The sequence below is a fragment of the Halichoerus grypus genome, chromosome 1, assembly GCF_964656455.1.
Source record: "Halichoerus grypus chromosome 1, mHalGry1.hap1.1, whole genome shotgun sequence".
Lineage (NCBI taxonomy): Eukaryota > Metazoa > Chordata > Mammalia > Carnivora > Phocidae > Halichoerus > Halichoerus grypus.
The window spans coordinates 64417389-64443078 of NC_135712.1; the positions used below are offsets into that span (position 1 = coordinate 64417389).

At 36.2% G+C, this 25690-nt stretch overlaps 1 protein-coding gene across 3 annotated transcripts in view; it reads right to left on the minus strand.

Moving 5' to 3' along the window:
* Nucleotides 1-25690, minus strand: part of GSK3B (glycogen synthase kinase 3 beta) — a 208073-nt gene that overhangs the window by 97538 nt on the left and 84845 nt on the right. For all 3 annotated transcript variants that reach the window (XM_036111758.2, XM_036111756.2, XM_036111759.2), the window contains exon 3: nucleotides 14865-14948. In XM_036111758.2, coding sequence (XP_035967651.1) covers nucleotides 14865-14948 — 84 coding nt within the window. The remainder of the gene's footprint in view (nucleotides 1-14864; nucleotides 14949-25690) is intronic.

A 25690-nucleotide genomic window follows, 5' to 3' on the forward strand; every position in this document is an offset into this window, starting at 1 on the left:
AATACCAAGAATATTTTTTTTCACAGAACTAGAAATAATCCTAACATTTTTATAGAACCACAAAATATCCCAAATAGCCAAAGCAATTTTGATAAAGAAGAACAAAGCTGCAGGTATCAGAATCCCAGATTTGAAACTGTACTACAAAGCTATAATAAAACAGTATGATACTGGTACAAAAATAAACACATAGATCAATGGTTTAAAAAACTGACCATTATATATGGTCTATGATGAAGGAGGTAAGAATATACAATGGGGAAAAAACAATCTCTTCAATAAATATTGTTGGAAAATCTGGACATGCAGAAGAATGAAACCAAACCACTTTCTTACATAAACCATAAAACTCCTAAAAGAAAGCATAGGCAATACATTCTTGGACATCAGCCTTAGCAAAATTTTTCTGGATCCATCTCCTCAGGCAAGGGCAACAATAGCAAAAATAAACAACTGGAACTAGGAAACGATCAACAAAACGAAAAGGAAAACTACTGAATGGGAGAAGATATTTCTAAATGATCTATCTCAGAAGGGGTTAATATCCCAAATATATAAAGAACTCAAACAACAACTCAACACCAAAACACCCAAATAATCCAATTAAAAATGGGCAAAAAGACCTGAATAGACGTTTTTCCAAAGAAGCATGGCCTACAGGCACATGAAAAGATGCTCAACATCACTAATCATCAGGGAAATGCAAATCAAAACCACAATGAGATATCACCTCACACCATCAGTTTCAAAAAGACAAGAAATAACAAGTGTTGGCAAGGATGTGGAGAAAAGGGAATCCTTGTGCACTGTTGGTGGGAATGTAAACTGGTGCAACCATTGTGGAAAACAGTATGGGGATTCCTCAAAAAATTAAAACTAGAACTGCCATACAATCCAGCAATTCCATTTCTGGGTATTTACTTGAAGAAAATGAAAACACAAATTTGAAAAGATATATGTACCCCTATGTTTATTGCAGCACTATTTATCACAGCCAGGATATTGAAGCAACCTAAGTGTCTATCAGTAGATGAATGGATAAAGAAGATACATGATGGAATATTTCTCAACCATTAAAAAAAAGAATGAAATCTTGCCACATGGATGGGCCTAGAAAGTATTATGCTAAGTGAAGTAAGTCAGACTGAAAAAGACAAATACCGTATGATTTCACTTAAATGTGGAATTAAAAAAAACAAAACAAAACAGAAACAGACTCATAAATACAGAGAACAAACTGATGGTTGCCAGAGGGGAGGGGAATGGGGGGACAGGTGAAATGGGTGAAGGGGATTAGGAGGTACAAACCTCAACTATAAAATAGCCAATAATATTGTAGTAACTTTGTATGGTGTCAGGTGTAGTGAGCATGTTGTAATGTATACAACTGTCGAGTCACTAAGTTGTACACTGAAACTAATATAACATTGTATGTCAACTATAATTCAAAAATTTGATAATTTAGCAAAAATATTTCTGGTTACATATAACAAAGGACTAATTTTTGTTTAAAATACAAACAGCTCATTATTTATGATCTAAGTCAATAAGAAAAGACTAACATTCCAATAGAAAAAACTGAAAAGGGACATAAACAAATGGCCAATAATGGTCCTACCAATGGCCAATAAAAATTAAGATATGCAACCCCATTCATAATTAAAGATATATAATAAAAATAATAATGAGCTACCATTGTTCATCTATCAAATTGGAAAAAAAATTCAATCTGAGAAAACTAGGTATTGGAATGGGGTCATGTCCAATAAGCACTTTGATGACACACTTCTGGTGAAAACCCAAACTCTTACAACCTTTTGGGAAATCAGTGGGCTAATATATTCATCCCAAAGCAAAGACAGACAGACATCCAATTCAACTCAGCAATGCTATTTCTAGGAATCACGTGTATGAAAATGTATGTCTGCTCATGTACAAATACAGACTGTTGAATATTTGTGGGGAGCAAGAAATTAAAAAACACCATGCCAGAAAGTAAAGAGATGCTCAAAAACAAAACAAAACAAAACAAAAGCCCATATTAATGGGGTACGACAAAGGAGCACAGAAGCTAACTGAAAAGAGCTCCCAAAGAGGCCAAAGCTTGAACAATCTGATCAATAAAGTATTATTCAATTATAACCCAAAGTATAAAACAAATGAATCCACAATGATATAAATTAATGACTAAAAGATGGGGAGAAAAGACAATCTCTCAGGCAGAAGAAATCCAAATAATTTATGTAGCCAATGTGCTCTTAAGGAGAAGGAACTCCTCCCTTCTTAGGTATGGGCTGTGAACAGTGACTTCCTTTCAGAGGACAGAGCGTGCAAAGGGGGTGGGTAGGGGGAATAACTTTACAGTGGAGAAAACTGAAAAATATTAGGTCAGCCAGGTGATCAAGGTTAGTAGCAAGAGCTACAAGTTGTGCTGAGACTACGTGCCCTTGATATGATGTGATGAAATGGCACTGTGGACTTTTCCCAAATAACCAGTTTATTATGAGATAAATATTAAACAAACCCCAGTAGTGAAGCAGCCTACCAGTACTCCTCAAAACTGTCAAGGTCATCAAAAACAAGAAAGTCTGAGAAATTGCCAGTCAAGAGGAGCCTAACAGACATAGTAACTAAATATAATGTGGTAACCTAAATGGGATCATGGAAGAGAAAAAAGACATGAGATAAAAACTAAGGAAATCGAAATAAACTATGGAATTTAGTTAATAATAATGTATCAATATTGATTTATTAATTGTAATAAACGTAACCTTACTAATATTAAGATATTAACAACAGGGGAGAATTGGGTGCAGTGTCTAAGTATACAGACATAAAATGCCATATTGTTATATTTTGGGGGGAAAGGGGGCAACATGTTCCAAAATAATATGAATATTATTACATTAACATGTGATATATGAGCTCATATATGCATACAGGAAATTTACCTCTATGGAGAGGGATTTGAGGATTTTGTGATCAGGGTAAAGAAGATTTTACTTTTATCTACTGTCCTCTGTTATTTCAATTTTTTTACAATATGCATTGTAATAATATTTTAGTGTCACTAAAATATTACAATAACATAATAACAAGGTGGTAATTGATATTCAAAAGAAACTCCTAGATTAACATCTGCAAGCAAATGACAGTTACCATATTTGGTGTTATAACATTTATAATTCATGAAGAGGTCTTGATAATTCATCTACCTCAAGAATTTTGTTATTACCTACATATTCATTCTCTAGGTCACACTCTCACTGAAAATATCAGTATTTCATCAGCAAAATGTTCACACAGAATGAATATACCACTTTAAGAGAATTCATACAATTTTAAATAAGAAACAAATTGGGGTTATTTAGGCAACCTCTTTATTTCAGTAAATAAAATTCACTGCTATCAGTGATTTTCACAAAGTAAGGAAGGTGAAAGAGAGAAGGAAAAGGAATGGAGGAGAGTTGTATTTTGTAAACTAGACCATGTATACACTTAGCTATAACTCTGTACGGCATTTCTATATGTACACCATTTCTGTAACTTGAGATTTCATTTAATTAAAAAATTAACAACAAAAAATACTGTTCATGTAGGGGAACTGACCTTGACCCAAACAATCACTTAAGAACCACTTCTACATCCATAGCCTCACCTCCCACTACTATCCCCATACTCCTATACTTTATGCACCAGAAATTTCAAAAATACTTGTATTTCTTCTACACAGACTATGTTGTTTAACCTCACCAAGCCTTTCAAACATCCTGTACATCTATTTTTTTTTTAAAGATTTATTTATTTGAGAGAGAGAGCACAAGCTGGGGGGGAGGGTGTGTGGGAGGAGCAGAGGGAGAGGGAGAAGCAGATTCCCCGCCGGGCAGGGAGCCCGAAGTGGGGCTTGATCCTAGGACCCCGAGATCATGACCTGAGCTGAAGGCAGACCCTTAACCGACTGAGCCACCCAGGCGCCCCTGAGTATCTTGTACTTCTAACTTGACACACACCTATTTATTTATCTAAAGAGCTCCTCCCTCAAACCCTGAATAAGTATCACTTCTATGTAATTCCTTTGCTGGCCCTTCTGGATAATTTATTCCTTTTCTTTATAGTACTTCTGTTCATAGACCAAATAATTGTTACTCCATGTGTCATGGTACAGTGTATTTCTTTTCTTGTCTTTTTCAAACTCATTTAGACAGACCTTATACTTTGTTTTGTACCTAAAACACTATACAGTGCCAGTAAACTGATATGAAGTGAACTTCAAGAGTTCAGAGAGAGTAGGTGATTGGAAGAATACAGACTTTATAGATGAAGAGTCTACTTTTGAAATTGGCTCTTGTGGTTGGTTATTAACTATGCAACCTTGAGCAAATTCTTTAATTACACTAGACTTTTATTTTCCCAAGGATAAAACTTATAATAAAATAGTACTATTACCTACCTTGTAGCACCAAGATGACTAAATGAAAAAAATGCATAATATGCATAGAAAAAAGCACTTTATGAATCGTAAGATTTGACAAAAAATTTAGTGTTTTTATTCATGATTTAAGACATTAATAATCTCTATAGTAATCAAAAGAATATCTCTAAGAATGTGAATCTGATAAAAATTATCATATATCGGGTATATTTATTTGATGTTTTAAAGTATCTATTTTGGTATATGTTTTATAATGTATTAGTATAATGGTACTAACTTATTGTGCTTACTTAAAATTTATTTACTAATGAAGTAAACAAAATAGAAGACAATCAGCACATGTTCAATTATTACTTTTCAGTCTATCCCTCTACAATACAATATGCACCCACTATAGCTGGAAGTGTCTATTTTATTCATCTTTTCTACCCAGCATAACAATCTCACTAAGCAGTCCACAAAATGTAGAAAGTAAGTGGGGAGCAGGACTTCTGGGATGGCAGAGTAGAGAGCACAGATCTCAGCAGAACAAAAATTTAACTGGTAAAATGATTAAAAAACAATCATTTGAAGTATCTGATAATTTTTCTAAGGGCATACAGCAAATGAAGAAACAAATTTCAATAAGAACACCAAGAATCTGTGGCATTTTAGTGAAGATCTGCTCCCTTACCCTGATACCCTACTTCCATGTCTGGGAAGCTCTACTCTGTACTTATTCCAGACAGGTATGGTCAGTAAGATGGGTAGCTTCCTCTCCTCTCAGCTCTAGTCTGGGGCTATGGTTTCACCCCAGGAGGGACAGGCTGTGTCCCAAGGTGCAAAAGATCTATTCCAGTTGGGCAGAGCCAAGAGGACTGTGTCTCCCTTTCCTCATCCAGTCCCCAAAAGTAAGTCAGAAGCTCTACTCCAGGCATAGCAGGCTGGGGACCTGAGAGTCTCACTTTTAACTTGCTCTTAGGGCAGAGCGCCCATCCTGGGAGTGGCAAGGTGTGAAGAACAGGGGCTGCCACTGCCTATCCTCCATTGCCCACTCATAAAGTGGGGGTGTTATTCTGGAAAAAGTGAGTCTTCATACTGGGTTCTAGTGCAGTAAAATAGGGATTCTGTCCAGAGGGAAAGAGAGGCTAGCTCTGCCTACAGAGACCGATTTTATTTGTGACACAGTAGGGAAAACGCCATGCCTATGGGCATTGTCTAAAAACAATGGAGATCCTTGTGGAGGCTGGGCAGGTCCCTGACACAAGCAAACAGGCAAGGCACCAGAAGTTGAAGAGAAACAAGAAAAGAGATAGCCAAAAAGAGCCTACTTGGCAACAGTCATCTCTGGAGGTCATTAAGGATATGCACAGGTGCTACGCTGTGCAGGATGTGGGGGAGATTTGAAGCATTCCCCAAATTGCACACAGTACATCAACACACAGTAAAAGCATTACGGGTACAAGGGATTTACAAACAACCTCAAATCAAACCCTGACTGAACAATAAGCTACTCTGACCCAAGAGCAACTTCCAGGAAATAAAATCACATTCAACCCTGGCAGTCAGAAAGAACGTGAATGCACAAGGCTACACCTTCTCAGGAGGAATCAGGGGAGAAATTCTAAACTACTAGTACCTGGTTTGATCTGTGACAAATACAGACTCCTTGAACTGAGATGCAGCACCCAGGCCACTCACACATCCAATGGTAAAGGATAAAAATGTAACTGGATAAGGGAACTTAAAGCACAACCTTTGACCAATAAGTGACATTAAAGAAAAGATCTCAAATCAAGAATCTTAAAAAACTAGAGAAGAAGGGGCAAAATAAACCCACAGTGAGCTGCAGGAAGGAAATGATAAAGAGAACAGAACAGAAATAAGTGAATTACAGAATAGAAAAGCAATTGAAAAAAGAAAATCAATGAAACCAAAAAAAAATCAAGAAAACGGACAAACCTTTGGTTAGACTGACCAAGGGAGAAAAAAAAAGACTCATTATGAAAATCAGGAATGAAAGAGGGGACATCACAACTGACCTTACAGAAATAAAAAAAAATTAAGGGAAAAGTATGAAAAACTGTGTCAATAAGGTAACTTAGATAAAATGAACAAAATACCAAAATGGACAAAAGAAAACACAGAAAACCTAAATACACCTATTACAAGTAAAGAAATTGAATTAGTAATTTTAAAACTTCCCACAGAAAGTGCCCAGGTATATAGATGGCTTCATTGGAGAAATCTACCAAACTTTCAAGGAAGAATTAATACCAGTTCTTCACAAAAACCTTCAAAAAAAAAAAAAAAATAGAAGAGGAAAACACTTCCCAATTCATTCTATGAAGCCAGTATTACCCTGATACCAAAACCATCATGGGGTGGGGGGCAGGTATGGACACACAACAGACTACTAATCAATATCCCTTATGAATATAGATGCAAAACTCCTCTAAAAAACTACTATTCAGCAATGTATAAAATGATTATATACCATGACCAAATGGGATTAATTTCAGAAATGCCAAGTAGGTTTCAGCATTCAAAAAATTAATGTAAATCACCTTAGTAATAGAATAAAGGACAAACAACACACGATCATTTCAACAGATGGAGAAAGAGCATTTGACAAAATTCAACATTTCATGAAATGCTAAACAAACTAGGAATAAAAGGGAACTACCTTAAACCTGATAAATGACATCTACAAAAACCCACAGCTAACATCATACTTAAAAAGAACGACTAAATACTTTTTCCCCTCTAAAATCAAGAACAAAGTCTGTCCTGACTTAATTCCCCCTTCTTTTACTTACTCTGGTTAGTCCTTTCCCCAGTTATATGCTATTTGCTTTCATCTCTTCTCAACCTTGTCCTGGAGGTTCTAGCCAGGGCAGTGGCAAGAAAAAGAAAATAAAAGGCATCCAAGATATCATATTTTGATAAAAAGATCAATTCATCAGTTAGATATAACTATTATACACACATAATGTACCAACAACAGAATCTCAAATATATAAAGCAAGAACTGATAGAATTGAAGGAAGAAAAAAACAATTCTACAATAGTTGGAGACTTTAATACACCACTTTCAATAATGGACAGCACATCTAGATAAAAGAGCAATAAAGAAATAAAAGATCTGAACATCATAAACCAAAAGGATATCTATCTATCTATCTATCTATCTATCTATCTATCTATCTATCTCTTTACATCCCCAAACAGAAGATTACACATTATTCTCAAGTATACATAGGATATTATCCAGAACAGGCCATATATTAGGCAACAAAACAAATCTCAATAAATTTAAAATGAATGTAATCATATGAAGTATCTTCTCCAACCATAACAGAATGAAACCAGAAATCAGTAACAGAAGGAAAAAAAAAATTACAAATGTGTGGAAAATAACCATCACTCTAAACAACCACCAGGACAAAGAGAAAATTACACAACACACTCTGAAAAAAGAAACATTAGAATACACTTGAGATACATGAAAACAAAAATCCAACATACCACCCTCTGAGTGCTATCTTCACTGCACTCAGTGGGCAATCTAGAGCTTGCCTACATTAAGAAAGAAGATTTCAAGTCAATAACCTAACTTTACATCCTGAAGAACTAGAAAAGAAGAGGAAACTAAACCTAAAGCTAGCTAAAGGAAGGAAAACAGACCAGAAATAAATAAAATAGAGACAAAAAAATTTCAAGAAAATCAAAAGTTGATTCTTTGAAAAGCTCAAAAAAACTGATAAACCTTTAGCTAGACTGACAAAAAGAAGACACAAAAAACATCAGAACTGAAAATGAGGGCATTACTACTGACCTTACAGAAATAGAAAGGACCATAGCAGAATACTATGAACGAATGTGTGCCAACAAATTAGATATCCTAGATGAAATCAATAAATTCAAGGAAACACACCAAATATTAAACTAACTCAAGACAAAATATAAAATCTCAACAAGCCTATATAAGAAGTAGAGAATGAATCAATCAGTAATAAAAAACTTCCCGAAAAGTAAAGTCCAGGACCAGATCGTTTCAATGGTAAATTCTAACAAACATGTAAAGAATTAACAATTCACAAACTCTTCCAAAAAAACAGAAGAGTTTAAGTGTTTAGATTAATGCCTGGTGTATACTAAGCATCACACAAGTTTTGGCTATTATCATCACTACTACTACTATTATTGTCCTAAAACAAAAGGCTATCTATTCTTTTCTAAAAATTCTCCAAAGTAGACACTGTACAAGCTCTCCTTGTTTAGCAATAATTACTGAGATATTTTTAAATGTTACATTTCTAATACACTGCTCCTGCAGAAACAGACATTCTATGCTAAATAGTACAGCATACTATACAGACCCTGGAGAAAGACTGCCTAGAGCGGACTCCTAACTTTGCCACTCAGTAGCTGTATGACTCTCAGGTAACTTAATTAACTGCAAGGGCCTCAGTTTCTTCTTCTATAAAATGGGGGATAATAACAGTACCGATTCTTCACTGGGTAGCTATAAGGTTTAAGTGATTTATAAAGTACATGTAAAGTGCTGAGAGCAATATCTGATGCACAGCAAATGCAATATATATTTGCTATTATTAAATAATAATTTGTAAAGTAGTAAGTTAAATGTTTATTAAGTGTTAATTATACGCCAAGTGCTGCAATAAAGCACTTAAACATTATTATACTTCTTTCTTACAAAATCCCTACTGTACAGATGAGAAGGGGAAAAAGGCTTACTAAGGTAAATATCTTGCCTAGTCATACTGCTATCAAGTGGCAGAACTGGGATGTAAACCCAGCTACAAAGCCAGAGCTCTTTAATTTTCAGAACAGATTCACCCCTTTCCTCTTCAGGGCTAGTGACAAACATGCATAATCAAGCACAGCATTCTTCTCTCTGATCCCAGAAGCAGTGGTAGAATCTTCTCCTGCACACAGCCCTCTACACAGTTACTATCAATAGAACAAAGTTGGTATGAGGAATGAAATCAATTTGTCATCCTTGCTATTTAAACTGACTCTCACACAAGTAGAGGGACAGATTTTTTTTTTTTTTAAGGAAGGCCATTTCTTTATTATTCAAGTAATCAATCTATGATGAGCACAGGTAAAATATTTTCACATGTATGGTTACTTATAGAAATTTTTCTTTAAGAAAATTAATTTAAATAAAATTTGAAGCTCCTATAAAGACACAATGTGGTTTACATACTATGTCTATCCTTCAGAATCCTAGGGTTCTACAGAGGTGAGGTACAACTCAGGAAAGACAATGTCACCTGGTCCCATACCCTAGTTTCAACCAAAGCAACTTTGCTTTTTATCTATTTATAGGATAGGGTTCTTCATAAAATTTTATTTAGGGGCAAAGGAGCTTCCACTGCAAAATACTGATATTGAAAAAACACACAAACTCAGAATTCACAAAAGTATTATAAGCCTGACTTTCAAAACATTCAAAAATCCCCATTTTTGTCTGGTCAAGGAGAAAGAGTGCCACTTTTTCTGAACTAAATCAGAGTTACTAAAACCTACTGGGTAATCTGAAGTATACTAATTGACTACATGGTGCTCTAGTTACTATAGCAAACACTAATAATTCCAACCAGAAGACTATGACTAAGACTAATTAGGTCACACCTCTGGTGTCTGTCCTGACTTAATTCCCCCTTCTTTTAGTTACTCTGGTTAGTCCTTTCCCCAGTTATATGCTAAAAGCTGATTATTTACAATCCCTAAAGAAAACAGTCTTTAAAATGGCAGAGTGGAGCAAAATAAAGACAAGTTCACCAAAATAGACGTAACCTTTCAGTCAAACTGTGGTCAGTGGAAATATTTGCCAAATATTGCAGTAATCTTACTCTAACTTCACCCAGAGCTGAAGAGTGCTTATAGACAAAAATTATGATGAAGCCCTGGGGTAGCTTAGCTACAATTTTAAAATTAAGAATAACAATGGGGGAATAGTTAGGGAGTATTATGCAGTTCAGTAACTCAATGGAATATTATATAGCCAATAACTACAAATACTATGAGGCAACATGGAAAGTTTTATGAGATCTTCAAAGTTTGTAAGGTCATAAATAATTATTCATACAAATAGGTAAAACATGTACAAATGAAATAAGATAGATAGATAAATAGATACATACATAGATAATGCAGAAGTCAAAAGTCAGGATGGTGAGTGAAAAATTTTTCTTCTTTAAAATTTTCCAAAAAGGGAGTAATAGAAGCTCAAAAAGAAGAAACACCAAGAAAGAGAATGAAGAAGGCTCAGGACAGATGAGAATCCATACAAAGACTCAGAAGGATCAGATATTCAAAGAAAGATGGGTAGAAACCCAACAAAAGAGGAGTACAGAAAACCACGAGAATGAAGTTGAGATCCATATAGGAAGTAAACAAGATAGAGACAGACAGATACCAGAGTAGAAGAGGGAAAAGAAATCTGAGGGGGTGACACACACCAAAAGAGAGGGACAGAACCTCAGAGACCAAAAGATAGAGACCTAGAGCCCAGAGTGAAAGAAGCAGAAACCTATAAAGTAGACAGAGACAAAAGGCATGAAAGAGACTGGGAAAATGGTAAAGAGGGAGAGATGAGGACAACAATAAGAGAGTAAATATTTCCATATACATCAACCAAGTCTTTCACCCTTATAATCCTGAAACACTGAATTCTTCTCTTTCTCATCCTCAACAATTTCTAAAACCATCCCCCTAACTGCCTCCTCACATCTCCTTTAGGCTCATGTTCTGACCATTGATCTCCTGTCCAGATGTTCCCCTAAGCTCTCTAACACCCGTAAAAGAAACTCTTCATGGGGTTTTGAATCCCAGTCTCTTCACAGAGGTTTTTTTGTTGTTTTTGTTTTGTTTTTCTTGTTTTTACTGCTTTGCCCTAGACAAAACCTGGATCCCACCCAAAGGCACTGGCTTCCTTGCAGTCTCCCAAATGAAGACGGTTCTCATATTCTAGGACCAGAAGCCAATACCTGGCAAACTGCTGGCTCTTTACTGTCCTGGTCTCCAACATCCCCTCTCCCTCTTCCCAGAACTCCTAAGAGCTCTACCACATGGCTACATAACTCTATCAACACAACCTTGTCAATATCCTTTCTCTACTTAGTACCCCACCCCCCGCTGTCAGCCACCATTACCACCTATGAAATCATACATGTATCTATCTAATGGGCATTCTATTTGCATGTCCCAAAGGCATCTCGAACTATTATTATTTCCTCCCCCAAAACTCTTCTAATATATACACATAGGCAGTACATAACGCTTCTGTTAGAAAAATGCCTACCTAATAGAGGACTGTCATATTCAGAGAGAAATCATCTTTAAAGATTTATAAGAAATTCCTAAGACATTTAGATCCTTTTCTAAAAGGTAGTTCTAAGTTCACTCTCAGTAACCTACTCTTAAGAGTTAGAACTGATACTTACAAACCTGAGCTCTCAATCCAAGAGCAGAACCCATCTTCTCATATGGGACATATTAATTTACTACCTGGTCTCTTGAGTGATGTTAGCCCTGCCAGAACAATTCAGAAGAATGGAAGTGGAGATCATGAATAGGGCAAGAAGAAATCATCTTTTTGGTGGCTAGAAGACTATGGGAGGTCCTGAGCCTCCCATATGCAATATTTCTGCATATCTTCAGAAAACCTTCCTTTTTTGTTAAGGAAGGATCATTATTTTCAGCAATATATCACAACTTTTCTTTCTATTTTTTTTAAATGAAGCTATCCAAAATTAAGAGGAATCTTTTTTTTTTTCATTTCAGAAAATTTACAAAGCTCAAGAGAAAGTTCTGAGAAAAACATTAGAAAATACATTTCTTTTTTATAATAGACAGAGGTTCAGTGTCCTTCTGGTTAACCTCCCTTAATGACTTCTCAATTGCTCTTTATCTGTAAGACCATTTATGATAATAAGCAGCTCTGAACAGCAGCAGGGAGGAAAATCCACCCTCTGGGGTACACAGATAACAGTCCAGTCACTCCCAAGGCAGGATTAAGTGAGGGTGAGGGCAGACTGTGATCAAGGCTTTCACCAGACCAAAACCAAATAGGTAAACCTTTTGATGCTGCCACAAATAGAGCCTTATATTCAAAAATTTGATTCTTCCTTTTCTGCTCTTCATCTTTGTAAGCATTAAATGAGTTAGTATTTGTAAAGTGCTAAAAACAGTGTCTGCTGTATAGGGAAAGCTATACAAATAAAGTAATCATGAGAAAATGTTTAGGGGCTTTGTAAGGAGGCCTCTGCAAACCAATCTCCATGTAATCTATTGGTTCATGGAACAAATAATTCTGACCTTTACTTTCTCCCTGGGATATTATAATGTCCAGCATCTAATAACAAAAAGTCATGAGGATGCAAAATTCCATTATAAGAGTGCTGTGAACATAACAAATGTTCCATAATTTTATTTGGGAAGGGACAGGAAAAAGTAAAGACATGTCAAAACAGATAAGTTAAAGACATAACAGGCTGTTTGCTAGGTTAAAAAAAAAAAAAAAAAAAAAGTAGCATGAACCTCATAACTGGCTTTCGAAACAAAAGAGCTCAAATACTTACAAGGGCTTACAGTCCCAAATACAAACACCTGAGAAACAAGAGTCACTAAGGAGCCAATTTGCTAATTATGGTTGCTAAAACTATGACTGACACAAACACATACAAATATTTAACATTTATGTATCTACAGGAGGTATATCACAATCGTGGCTTAATACATAGGTATCTTCCCATATTATAGATGACATGAAAAAAAGAATTTCTAAGGAAATAATCTAAATAAAATTTAATGGAAAATGGTTAAGCACTGGTACACTGGGAAATGAAGTAAAAAGAATACTGTGCTTAGAAATCAAGAGGAATTACGGATCTAGGAACTTCAGATAGTATATACCAGAAATCTGAAGTCCAAAATATCAAATGGTCGGGGCATCTGGGTGGCTCAGTCAGGCAGCTGCCTTCAGCTCAGGTCATGATCCCAGGGTCCTGGGATCGAGTCCCACATCAGGCTCCCTGCTCCGCGGGGAGCCTGCTTCTCCCTCTCCCTCTGCCTGCCTCTCTGCCTACTTGTGCTCTCTATCTCTCTGTCAAATAAGTAAATAAAATCTTTTTTTTTTTTTTTTTTTTAAGATTTTATTTATTTATTTGACAGAGAGAGAGACACAGCGAGAGAGGGAACACAAGCAGGGGCGTGGGAGAGGGAGAAGCAGGCTTCCCGCGGAGCAGGGAGCCCGATGCGGGGCTCGATCCCAGGACCTGGAATCATGACCTGAGCCGAAGGCAGACGCTTAACGACTGAGCCACCCAGGCGCCCCAGTAAATAAAATCTTTAAAAAATCAAATGGTCTTATCCAAAGTCGTATTTGTTTAGCCAAAAAGATTAAGTGGTTTATTATTTGCCCTGCCCTCTCACCCCAAACCAGTGAAGTAGAAATGTAAGGAAAATATTTAATCTGGGAAGGGACAGTGAACAGGCAGAAAGAAGCAGGTAAAAAGGGGGCGCCTGGGTGGCTCAGTCGTTAAGCATCTGCCTTCGGCTCAGGTCATGATCCCAGGGGTCCTGGGATCGAGCCCTGCATCGGGCTCCCTGCTCTGTGGGAAGCCTACTTCTCCCTCTCCCACTCCCCCTGCTTGTGTTCCCTCTCTCGCTGTCTCTGTCAAATAAAATCTTAAAAAAAAAAAAAAGAAGGTAAAAAAGAAGAAACTGACTTTCTGTGCTTCCAAACTCCAGTGAGCACAATGACATCAGTTACTGTCATCTGAATGGAAAGACAAAAAGGGCCGGGGATGCACAGCACAAAGTCTCGTTTAATTATCCTTTGCTTTCACAAAATTAAATGTGATCAAAAATAGTGACCACTTACAACAAGCTCTGTAATACTACACCTTTCTTTTTCCCTCGCCAAAGGTAGGTTAAACTTGCCTCCCACTGTTTAAGTCTCATTCTGGTCCTACCAAAGTCTTCCTGTTTCCCATTTCCCTCCAATACTTCCACTTAAATTCCACATAATTCCACTTATATTCCACATAATTTTCCACCCTCTAATAAACAGGTGGAACTATCATGGGGCTCCAGAAGCACATAAGGAACATAGAAGGTTTAAAATATATATATGTATATATAAAGAACTAAAGACAAATATTCCAAAAAAGAAAATTCTTAAAAACTCATTCTCTTTATTATTTCATAAACAATTTCTGATATAACTAATGATATTCAATGATTATATCTTGAGCTCAGAATCACTAGGGCCTGTGTTTTAGAATTCTTCCATTCAATTAGCAAAACTGTTCTGCTAGTTGTGCTAAGGTGGGGGGTGGGGTGGAGAATGATGACTATTTTTAGAAGAATAACAAGTCTATCACAATATTCAGTACACACTTTCTGCAAGACCTACCTTCTCACCACTTGAGTAGAAGAAATAACGCAATCGGACTATGTTACAGTGATCTAGCTTTCTCATGATTTGGAGCTCTCGGTTCTGAAAAGGAAACACATGAAAATATTTTTTAAAGGATAAATGCTATTCACCATATTGACTAAGATTCTAAGAACTCATAACATTAAACACTACAAAGAGCAGGCTATAGATATGTTACTAAAAAGTATGGTCTAGGGGGTGGGGGCCTGGGCAAAATAGGTTAAGGGGATTAAGAGGTACAAACTGCCCACTGTAAAATAAGTAAGTCATGGGGATGAAAAGTAAAGCATAGGGAATATAGTCTATAATACTGTAATACACTTATCGTGGTGAGAATTTCGTGTTGTACGATCACTACATTGTACACCTGAACTTAATTTAATATTATGTCAGCTATACTTTAATTAAAATTTTTAAAAAATTAAAAAATAACAAAAAAAATTTAAACAAAATAAAAAGTATGGTCTATAGACCAATGCTGACCTACAACCTATTTGTTACTAGTCTATGTTACTAGTCTACTACTTTCTACTACTCTGCAATAAGATAAATACAGAAATTGAGAATAAGTGCTTAGAATGTTTTATAGCAATTTGATAAAATAATTTCATATCTGTGAATCTTATAATAAAGAGTGGGGCCTATACTTTGTATTTTTTAAAATTTCGCTTTTCTAGTAACTGATTTCTATTGTATTTTACAAAAATATCAGTCTTTGATGAACTGGAAATTTTTTTTTATTAAAGATTTTATTTATTTATTTGACATAGAGAGAGACAGCAAGAGACGGAACACAAGCAGGGGGAGTGGGAAAGGGAGAAGCAGGCTTCCCACCGAGCAGGGAGCCCAATGCGGGGCTTGATCCCAGGACCCTGAGATCATGACCTGAGCTGAAGGCAGTCACTTAACCAACTGAGCCACCCAGGCGCCCCTGAACTGGAAATTTTCAAAACTAATATTTCACCACTAATAGCTTGAGAAGCAGTGTGTATAGTATTTAAGAGATATCTGGAATAAGCTATTAGTACTGTAATCTTTCGCAACTATAATAAAAATCAAACTTCTCACTAAACAAATGAATTTGGGTGCAAAGAGCTCTTACAAGCCCTCCTAACTTCCAAGATACAGTGTAAAAAAAAAAAAAATCTGAGAGCCCATAAGGGCTCAGTTGCTAAGTTAAAATATGGCATACTAGAAATTGTGCAGTCCTGATAAATTTACAGACCACACAAATAACTTTTTCCATTGGGGAATTTCAAAGTTATGTTCATTCTTCATGAAAAGAAAACACTAAATAATATGATGACTTCCTAACAACATAAGTTTTTGCAGTAATAAATGAAGAGTATATATTAACAAAGAAGATAAATTCCAAAAATATACTTGGCTATTAGAAGTCCAGTAAATAAAGGCCAAATTACATAACACAGAGAAAATATTACAAAGTACTAGCTATATGGACAGGAAATATAAAATTTCAAAATTTTGGAAGGGCTATAAAACATAAAGTTATATACCCGGGAATCTGGAAGGAAAAATGCTTTTTGGTTAGGAAAAAAAGGCCAAAAAAAGAGGCGCTGGGGATTGCACAGCAGATGAGGAACCTCATAAGCAGAACTATTCTAGAGCAGAGTGGGCTCCAGTTCTTAGAAGATGGTACCAGAAATATGCAAATTGTTTCTCCTCCTCTAGAAACTTCCAACTGGCTCTATGATTGTTCTAGCATATCATCTCAGGGAAATTAGAAACTTGAAAGGACTATCCTCTATCCCTTTAAATGGACTGTGAGAGCTGGGTTCATGTACAGTGATATTTAAAATTCTTTTATAGGGGCACCTGGTAAGCAGCTGACTCTTTTAAGCAGCTGACTCTTGATATCAGCTCAGGTCACGGTATCAGGGTCCTGGGATGGAGCCCCACGTCAGGCTCCGCACTCAGTGGGGAATCTGCTTAAGGATTCTTTCTCTCCCTCTCCCTCTGCCCTTCCCTCCACTCATGCTCTCTCTCAATAAATAAATCTTTTTTAAAAAATAAAATTCTTTTATAGAACATCAATCTTTCATCCCACTACTTGTTATAAAATGTTTATAGCTGAAGCAATAAACAAAAACTCAAGACAGTACAGTATTATTGCTTTAATAAAGATAACAACTCAAGTCACATTCTGAGTTTTAACTGTGACAGAGAACACAAAAAAACTTTACCAATTTCAAAACTGTGTCTATTTGCATTTTAAACTGATGCTAAGTCTGGAAGTATGTCTATACTTTGCCAGTTCACATCTATATAGATAATTTTGTGGAAGAACTGCTAGTGTAAGCTAAGACTCACGGCTCTCACAATTTATAGACATTAAGATTGTTTTTCAACATAGCCAACTATGTTAAAATAAGCCATTTTTCCAGACTCATTAACCAAGTTATAAAAGAGAACTATTAAATTCTCAGATAACAGAAGTTGTATAAGTTTATGTATACTATCTTTTACCAGAAAGAATGCATAAGTGAAGCAAATACATGGACCTAAATATTCATCTACCCTTACTCTTTTGACATATTCTATTCTTTTTAAAGTCTTAAATTTTCTCATCTTAAAATTCCCTAAAAGGTCTAAAATATAGATTTCATAGAGCAACATTTATAAGTATTAATCATGCCAACATTAGGCAAACAAAGTTGATGCCTGAATGCACTTAAACATACAACTATCACAAGCCGAGCCATTGTTACTGAGTCATTCTTTAATAATTCACTAATGACAAACTAATTCTATAGAAAACACTGTTATTCTACAAATATTGTGCACCTATTCTATGCCAGGCATCGTTCATAATGTTAAGGATATGGCAGTGAACAAGACTAAGTTCCTATCTTCATGAAACTTACAGTCTATGGAGGACAGTGAGGAAGAAGCAATATATTTTCACATAGCTTAAGGAGATAGAGCATGATATAGACAAGGAGCTGTATTTTGGATAGGGAAGTCAGAATACACCTCACAAAGGAGGTAAGATCTGAACACAAACCTGAATGATATGATGAGAACCATGTGAAGGTATGGGGGAAGAGCAATGCAGTTTATAGGAACCTCCAAATGTAAATAGCTAGAGGTGGACATGACATATTCAAGAAATAGCTAAAGAGTAATGTGATTGAGTAAAGGAAGAGAAGAAAAGTTCAGAGAAGGTAGGCAGGGGGTATGTCTATAAACTCTTTTAATCATGGTAAGAAACTGAGTTTCACATTAAATGTAAAGGAAAGCCAATGTTTTGATCAGGAAAATGACATAATCTGATTTACCCTTTTAAAAGATCATTCTAAAAACTCTTGAAGAGAATAAATTTGATGGAGAAAGTGGTTCAAGAGTTCTGTTTTCCATCTATTAAGTTTGAAATGTTTACTAGCCATCCAAGTGAAAATACTATGAGGCTCAAGGTAGAAGAAGTTGAAACTGGAAATATGCATCTGGGGGTCATCTTCATAAAGGGAACTTAAAGCAAGGGAACCCAATGGTATCACCTAGGGAAGAAGTTTAGACCAAAATATATAAGTAAATATTCAGAGGTACGAGAAGGAGTGGATCACGTGGAGAAGTAATGAAGTAGGATGAAAAACAGGAGATAGTATTATCTTAGAAGCCAATTAAAAAAAAGTTTTCAGAAAAAGGGAGTGACCATTTATGCCGAAAGCTGCTGAAAGGTTGATTAAGATGAGAACAGAAAACTGATAATTGGAAAGGGTAAATGCAGGATGCCAGTGACTCTTAATAAAAGTGGCTTCAGTAGAACAGTGGTAACAAAAGCCTGACCAGAGTGAATTAAAGTGGGCCTGGAAGACACGGGGGAAGGAGTAAGAAGTTAGAAAGTTTAAATAGAGGCAATATTTCCAGCTATCGTGGAATAAAGAGATTGGTAAATCCGTCGCCCCTCAAAACACCTATAAAAAGGACAACATTGTAGGGGTGCCTGGGTGGCTTAGTCGGTTAAGTGTCTCTCAGTCTCAGTTCAGGTCATGGTCTCAGGGTCCTGAGATCCAGCTCTGGGTTGGGCTCCTTGCTCAGTGGGGAGTCTGCTTCAGATTTTCTCTCTCTCCCTCTGCCCCTCCCCCACTCCCGCTTGCACATGTGGGCACAACCTCTCTCTCTCCCTCCCTCCCTCAAAAATAAATAAATCTTTTTTTTTTTTTTTAAGATTTTATTTATTTGACAGAGAGAGACACAGCAAGAGAGGGAACACAAGCAGGGGGAGTGGGAGAGGGAGAAGCAGGCTTCCCGCCAAGCAGTGAGCCCGATGCGGGGCTCGATCCCAGGACCCTGGGATCATGACCTGAGCCAAAGGCAGACGCTTAACGACTGAGCCACCCAGGCGCCCCAAAATAAATAAATCTTAAAAAAAAAAAAAAGGACTATACTGTGGAAAACAACCATTTCAAGGCTCTGGAAATCAATCAAAGGCAACAACAAATCAAGTAGCATTTACTCTTGAAAAACTGCTAGACACTGGAGATGGGACAGTGGGGATCAATGGTCTTTTTTTTTAAATTTTATTTTATTATGTTAATCACCATACATTACATCATTAGTTTTTGATGTAGTGTTCCATGATTCATTGTTTGTGTATAACACCCAGTGCTCCATTCAATACGTGCCCTCTTTAATGCCCATCACCAGGCTAACCCATCCCCCCACCCCCCTCCCCTCTAAAACCCTCAGTTTGTTTCTCAGAGTCCACAGTCTCTCATGGTTCGTCTCCCCCTCCGGTTTCCCCCTCCTTCATTTTTCCCTTCCTGCTATCTTCTTTTTTTTTTTTTAACATATAATGTATTATTTGTTTCAGAGGTACAGGTCTGTGATTCATCAGTCTTACACAATTCACAGTGTTCACTATGGCACATACCCTCCCCAATGTCTCTCACCCAGACACCCCATCCCTCCCACCCGCCACCACTCCAGCAACCTTCAGTTTGTTTCCTGAGATTAAGAATTCCTCGTATCAGTGAGATCATATGATACATGTCTTTCTCTGATTAACTTATTTCGCTTAGCATAATACCCTCTAGTCCCATCCACGTCATTGCAAATGGCAAGATTTTGGGTTTTTGTTTTTTTTTTTTTTGATGGCTGCATAATATTCCATTGTATATATATACCACATCTTCTTTATCCATTCATCTGTTGAAGGACATCTTGGCTCTTTCCATAGTTTGGCTACTGTGGACATTGCTGCTATAAACATTGGGGTGCACATTTCCTTTTGGATCACTACATTTGTATCTTTGGGGTAAATACCTAGTAGTGCAATTGCTGGGTCGTAGGGTAGCTCTATTTTCAACTTTTTGAGGAACCTCCATACTGTTTTCCAGAGTGGCTGCACCAGCTTGCATTCCCACCAACAGTGTAGGACGGTTCCCCTTGATCAGTGGCCTTTTTGCCAGAGGATGCTCCCATCTCCAACCACCACTGCCCAGCTCAGAGATTGAGGCAATTTTACCAGGGCAGAGTTGGCCATGAAAACCAGGAATTTTGCCTGGAGAGGGGGCTACCATCACTTGAAAAGAGAGAAAAACCCAATGCCAGTGGCACTGGCAGTAAAAATGGCAAATCTGATAGGAAACAAAGTGAGAAAGCTCACAGCTCTGTTACCCTGAGGATAAAAGTCCCATCTGGGGAAAATGACAGACTTGGCAGAACACTAAAAAATTTAACAGGGAAATCCTGGACATGAGATGCACAGAGGGGCTAAATAACCTCTTCATATATTCCTGGCTGACTAAAAAGCTGTGCACATATGCAGGGGAAACCCAATAGGGCCTCAGAGAAAGTAAAAGCTGAGGCCAACTTAAAAACTGACCAAATTTTATATGGACGCCCCCAACCATGTACAGAATCATCAAAAAATGATGGAAGTCTTATAAACTCAAGATGTTTGAGCACAATCTCTAACCAATAATTGCCTGCCCACTAAACTATACAGAAATAGCCTCTGAAAAAAAAATCAGGCTAAAAAATTAAAATTAGAATAAAAAAATTAACACAGAATTTAGGGGCTTCAAACTGTGAAGGTAAAAGATTCTACAGATTAGATGCAGGTAAGTTACAAAAAAAGGAAAAAAAAAAAAAAAAAGGAAAATCCCAAAATAACAACCTTCAGGAAGATTTAAAAAAAAAATCAGAATCCAGAGTTGCTACAATATATTATCTGAAATGTCCAACTGTAAAAATATAAAAAAATTTTTAAAAAAGGAAGAAAAGAAAATGTGAGACCTACAGATAACAGAAAGAGCTGACTTACTCTTAGGTTTAAAATGAAAAAAGGAGCTAACAGAAAGTGACTCTGGGTAGACACAGCTGTTGAATTTAGCAGACAAGAATACAAGTAGCTATTCTATTGAAAAAACATAAGGACCTGAAACCACAAAATTCCTAGAAGAAAACATAAGCTTCCTGGCACTGGTCTTGGAAATGATATTTTAGATTTGACAGCAAAAGCAAAGGCAACAACAGCAAAAATAAACAAGTAGAACTACATCAAATTAAAAAGCTTCTGCATAGCAAATAAAACCATCAACAAAATGAAAGGCAACCTATGTAATGGGAGAAAATACTTTCAAATCATATATGAGGTAGGGGTTAATATCCAAAATATATAAAGAATTCATACAACTTACCAGCAAAAAAACAAACAAGCCAATTAAAAACTGGGCAAAGACCCAAATAGACATTTTTCCAAAGAACACATACAAATAGCCAACAGGTAAATGAAAAAGTGTTCAACATCACTAATCGTCAGGGAAATGCAAATCAAAACCACAATGAGATATCACTTCACACCTATTAGAATGGCTATCATCAAAAAGATAAGAGATAAAGTGGCGATGAGGATGTGGAGAAAAGGAAACCCTTGTGTACTGGTGGTAGGAAATTAAATTGATGCAGCTACTATGAAAAATAGTATGGAGGTTCTTCAAAATATTAAAAACAGAACTACCATGATCCAGCAATTACACTTCTGGGTATATATCCCAAAGTTAAAATCATCATCTTGAAGAGATACCTGTACTCTCATATTCACTACAGCATCATTCACAATAGCCAAGTCAAGCTAAGTGTCCATCAACAGATGAAGGATAAAGAAAATATGATATAGATAGACAGGAATATCATTCAGCCAGAAAAATGACATCTTGACATTTGCAACATGGATGGACCTTGAGGTCATTATGCTAAGTGAAATAAATCAGACAGAGAAAGACAAATACCATATATCACTTATACGTGGAATATAAAAACTCAAATACATACAAAGAGACTAGAAGGGTTGTTACCAGGGGCTGGAAAGTGGGGAAGAGAGATGTTGGTCAGAGTACAAACTTCTAGTTATAACATGAATAAGTCCTGAGAATCTCACCTACACTATGGTGACTACAGTTAATAACACCATACCATATATTTCAAAGTTGCTAAAAGAGTAGATCTTACATGTTCTCAGCACAAAAAGAAATGGTAATTATAAGGTGTGACATGTTAGTTAATGGTGGTAGTAATCATTTTGCAATACATAAGTACATCAAATGAACATGCTGTACACCTTAAACACAATGTTATATATCAATTATATCTCAATAAAGCTGGGAAACTTTTAAAATATAGAATATGTTAAAAGAGTTAAGGGAAATCATATATTAAAAATTAAAGAAAAATATGACAATTACACAAGTAGGAAATTTCAATAAAGAAATACTAACTTTTTAAACCTGGAAATACTAGAGTTGAAAAGTGTAACAAAGTAAAAGATTCACTATGGGCTCAAGATAAGATTTGAGATGACATTTAAAAAAAAATCTGTGAACTTAAAAACAGAGAAATAAATTACCCAACTGAAAGAACAAAAGGAAAAAAAGACTGCAGAAAAATGAACAGGGCCTCAGAGGCCTCATGTAGGATAATAGCACACCTACCAACATACGTATAAAGGCAGCATCCAAAAAAAGAGGAAAAAGAAAAAGGAGGAGAAAAAATATTTGAAGAAATAACTGCTGAAAACTCCCCAAATTTGATGAAAAACACTAATCTACTGACCACAAAGCTTAAGGAACCCTAAGCTAAATGAACTCCAAAAGGATAAATACAAAGCGATTCACATCTAGGCACATCACTTTTGAACTGAAGCCACAAAGAAAAAAATCATGAAAGTAATCACAAAAAATGGCTTATAACATACATGGGAAAAATAATACAATAAACAGCTGATTAATCATCAGACTGATGAAGGCCAGAAGGCAAAAAAATAAGATAAAATAAAACTTAAAAATCCTGGGGCACCTGGGTGGCTCAGATGGTTAAGCATCTGCCTTAGGCTCTGGTCATGATCTCCAGTCTTGGGATCGAGCCCCATGTCAGGCTACCAGCTCAGCAGGGAGTCTGCTTCTCCCTCTCCCTCTCCCCCTCCCCCTGCTTGTGCTCTCTCTGTCTCTGTCTCTCTCTCTCTCAAATGAATAAATGAAATCTTTTTTTAAAAAAAAACCCTAAAAATCCTGTCAACTAAGAATGCTATATACAGAAAAATTATTCTTCAAACATGAAAGGGAAAATACATTCCCAGATTTATTTTTATTTTTTTAAAGATTTTATTTATTTATTTGAGAGCGTGCACGTGCACAAGCAGGGGAGCAGCAGAGGGAGAGGGAGAAGTAGGTTCCCCTCTGAGCAAGGAGCCTGACAACGTGGGGCTCGATCCCAGGACCACAAGATCATGACTTGGGCTGAAGGCAGACGCTTAACCGGCTGAGCCACCCAGGCACCCCGACCCCCAAATTATTTTTTAAGTGGAGAATATTCTACAATAGAAGACCTGACTTTAAGAAATACTAATCCAAGTTTCTCAGACTGAAAAGAAATGACATCAGGAGGTAATATGATCCACAAGGAGAAATGAGAGCACCAGAAATGGTAAATAAAATTAAAAAAATATAAAGACTGTATAAACACATTTTTTTCTTCCCTTAATTTCACCAAATACATATATTTAAAAAAAAGCAATTACAATAACAGTGTATTATTGGGTTTATAACATACATAGATGTAACACACACAATAATGGTAGGAAAAGAGGGATGGGAAAATGAAGCTATACTGGTGAAATGCTGCTATGTTTTACTGGAATTAAGTTAGTATAACCTGAAGCAGACTGATAAACTAAAATGTACACTGTAATTCCTAAAGCAACCACTAAGAAAATAATTTTTGTAATGGTAAAAGAAAAAAAAAAAAAAAGAAATCAACCCTGGACCTACAATGGTACCTTAAAAAATGAAGGCAATACATGTGAGCAGAGGAACAAAAACATGAGAGAGAAACAAAACAAAGAGCACCATGGCACAGGTAATTCCCATAACAAAAACTACATAATATGTAATTAACTAAGCACACAATCAAAAGCAGAGATTGTCAGACTGGATAAGAAAGAAAACTCCAGCTACATTCTTTCTACAGTACACATACTTTAGATTCAAAGTGACAAATAGTTCTTGAAAGTAAAAGGATGGAAAAAGATACACCATGCAAACAGCAACCAAAAGAGATCTGGAGTGGCAATGTTATTAGCAGACAAAGTAAATTCTGAGAGCTAGAGATTTTCCCATGTCCTACCAGATAAAGTCTAAGTCACTTCATATTATAGTTCCTTCTTATTAGCTTCATCTTATCTTCCACTCATAACCAATGTGATCATAACTAGATTCCACTTCTCTTTCTGACACTATTATTTCATTCCCAATTCTAAGCCACTGATCACACCATCACTGGAATGTTTACACCCTCCCTCCCACCTACCACATTCTACCCATCTTTAAAGTTCCTATTTAACTCCCACCTCTTTCACAAGGCCATCCCCAGCTGTTCCAACTCACTAATTTCTCTGATCTCTAAATTCCTGCAGCACCTAGAAATATTTTGGAATTTATTATATACTCTCTTGGTTCTTTTTTACTTTTGCAAACTATAGTTCAATGATGTCATATAAAAGAATACTTTTTAAAAAGTACTTTATAGAAATCAGATATATCGCTTCTCAGCCTTTTGGCTAAGATCAAGTATAGAAATCAGATATTACATTGCAGTGACTGTAGAGAAACACACCCACACCACTTGTCCAACTAACTTACTATGTAAGTGCCTTAACAGGAAAAGCTGAATTTTGTATCTTCCTATATCAGCCACAGAGCTCTCAATACTCTGGTTACTTTGTCTTTCACAGAGTACATAACCTGCTTCTGTAATTGCTTCTACCTTACAACTTGCTATAGACTAGTATTTTCCAAATTATGGGTTCAGCCAATCAGGACTGAGAAGCGGGTGGTAAGGAGAAGAGAATAAGAACTTTAATATAGTAAGACTATGGACTTTTTAACCAAACTTATTTCAGTTATTTTTCTGTGCACTGGGTTGCAAAGTAAAATGTATTTCTTACTACAGGATCATAGTTAAAAATTTAAAATCCATTTAAAATCCAACCTGTCTATATAAAGGCAATTTTTTTCCAATATAGAAAAGACAAAAAATTATAGGAAAACTAAATTCTTATTTACCATTCCCATCTAAAAAAACGGAATAACTGCTCAAGATGGAATAAATACCACACCCATATAAGAAAACCTGAAAGCCACATTTAAAGGAAAAATTATCCTTTTGGTTTAAGCAATAGTCATTAACATATATCCTCCTCTAAACAGAGAGAGGCTATGTTTAATTTTACATCATTTGACACCTCACACTTCAAAAAAAGGAAGAAAAAAAAAAAAAACTCC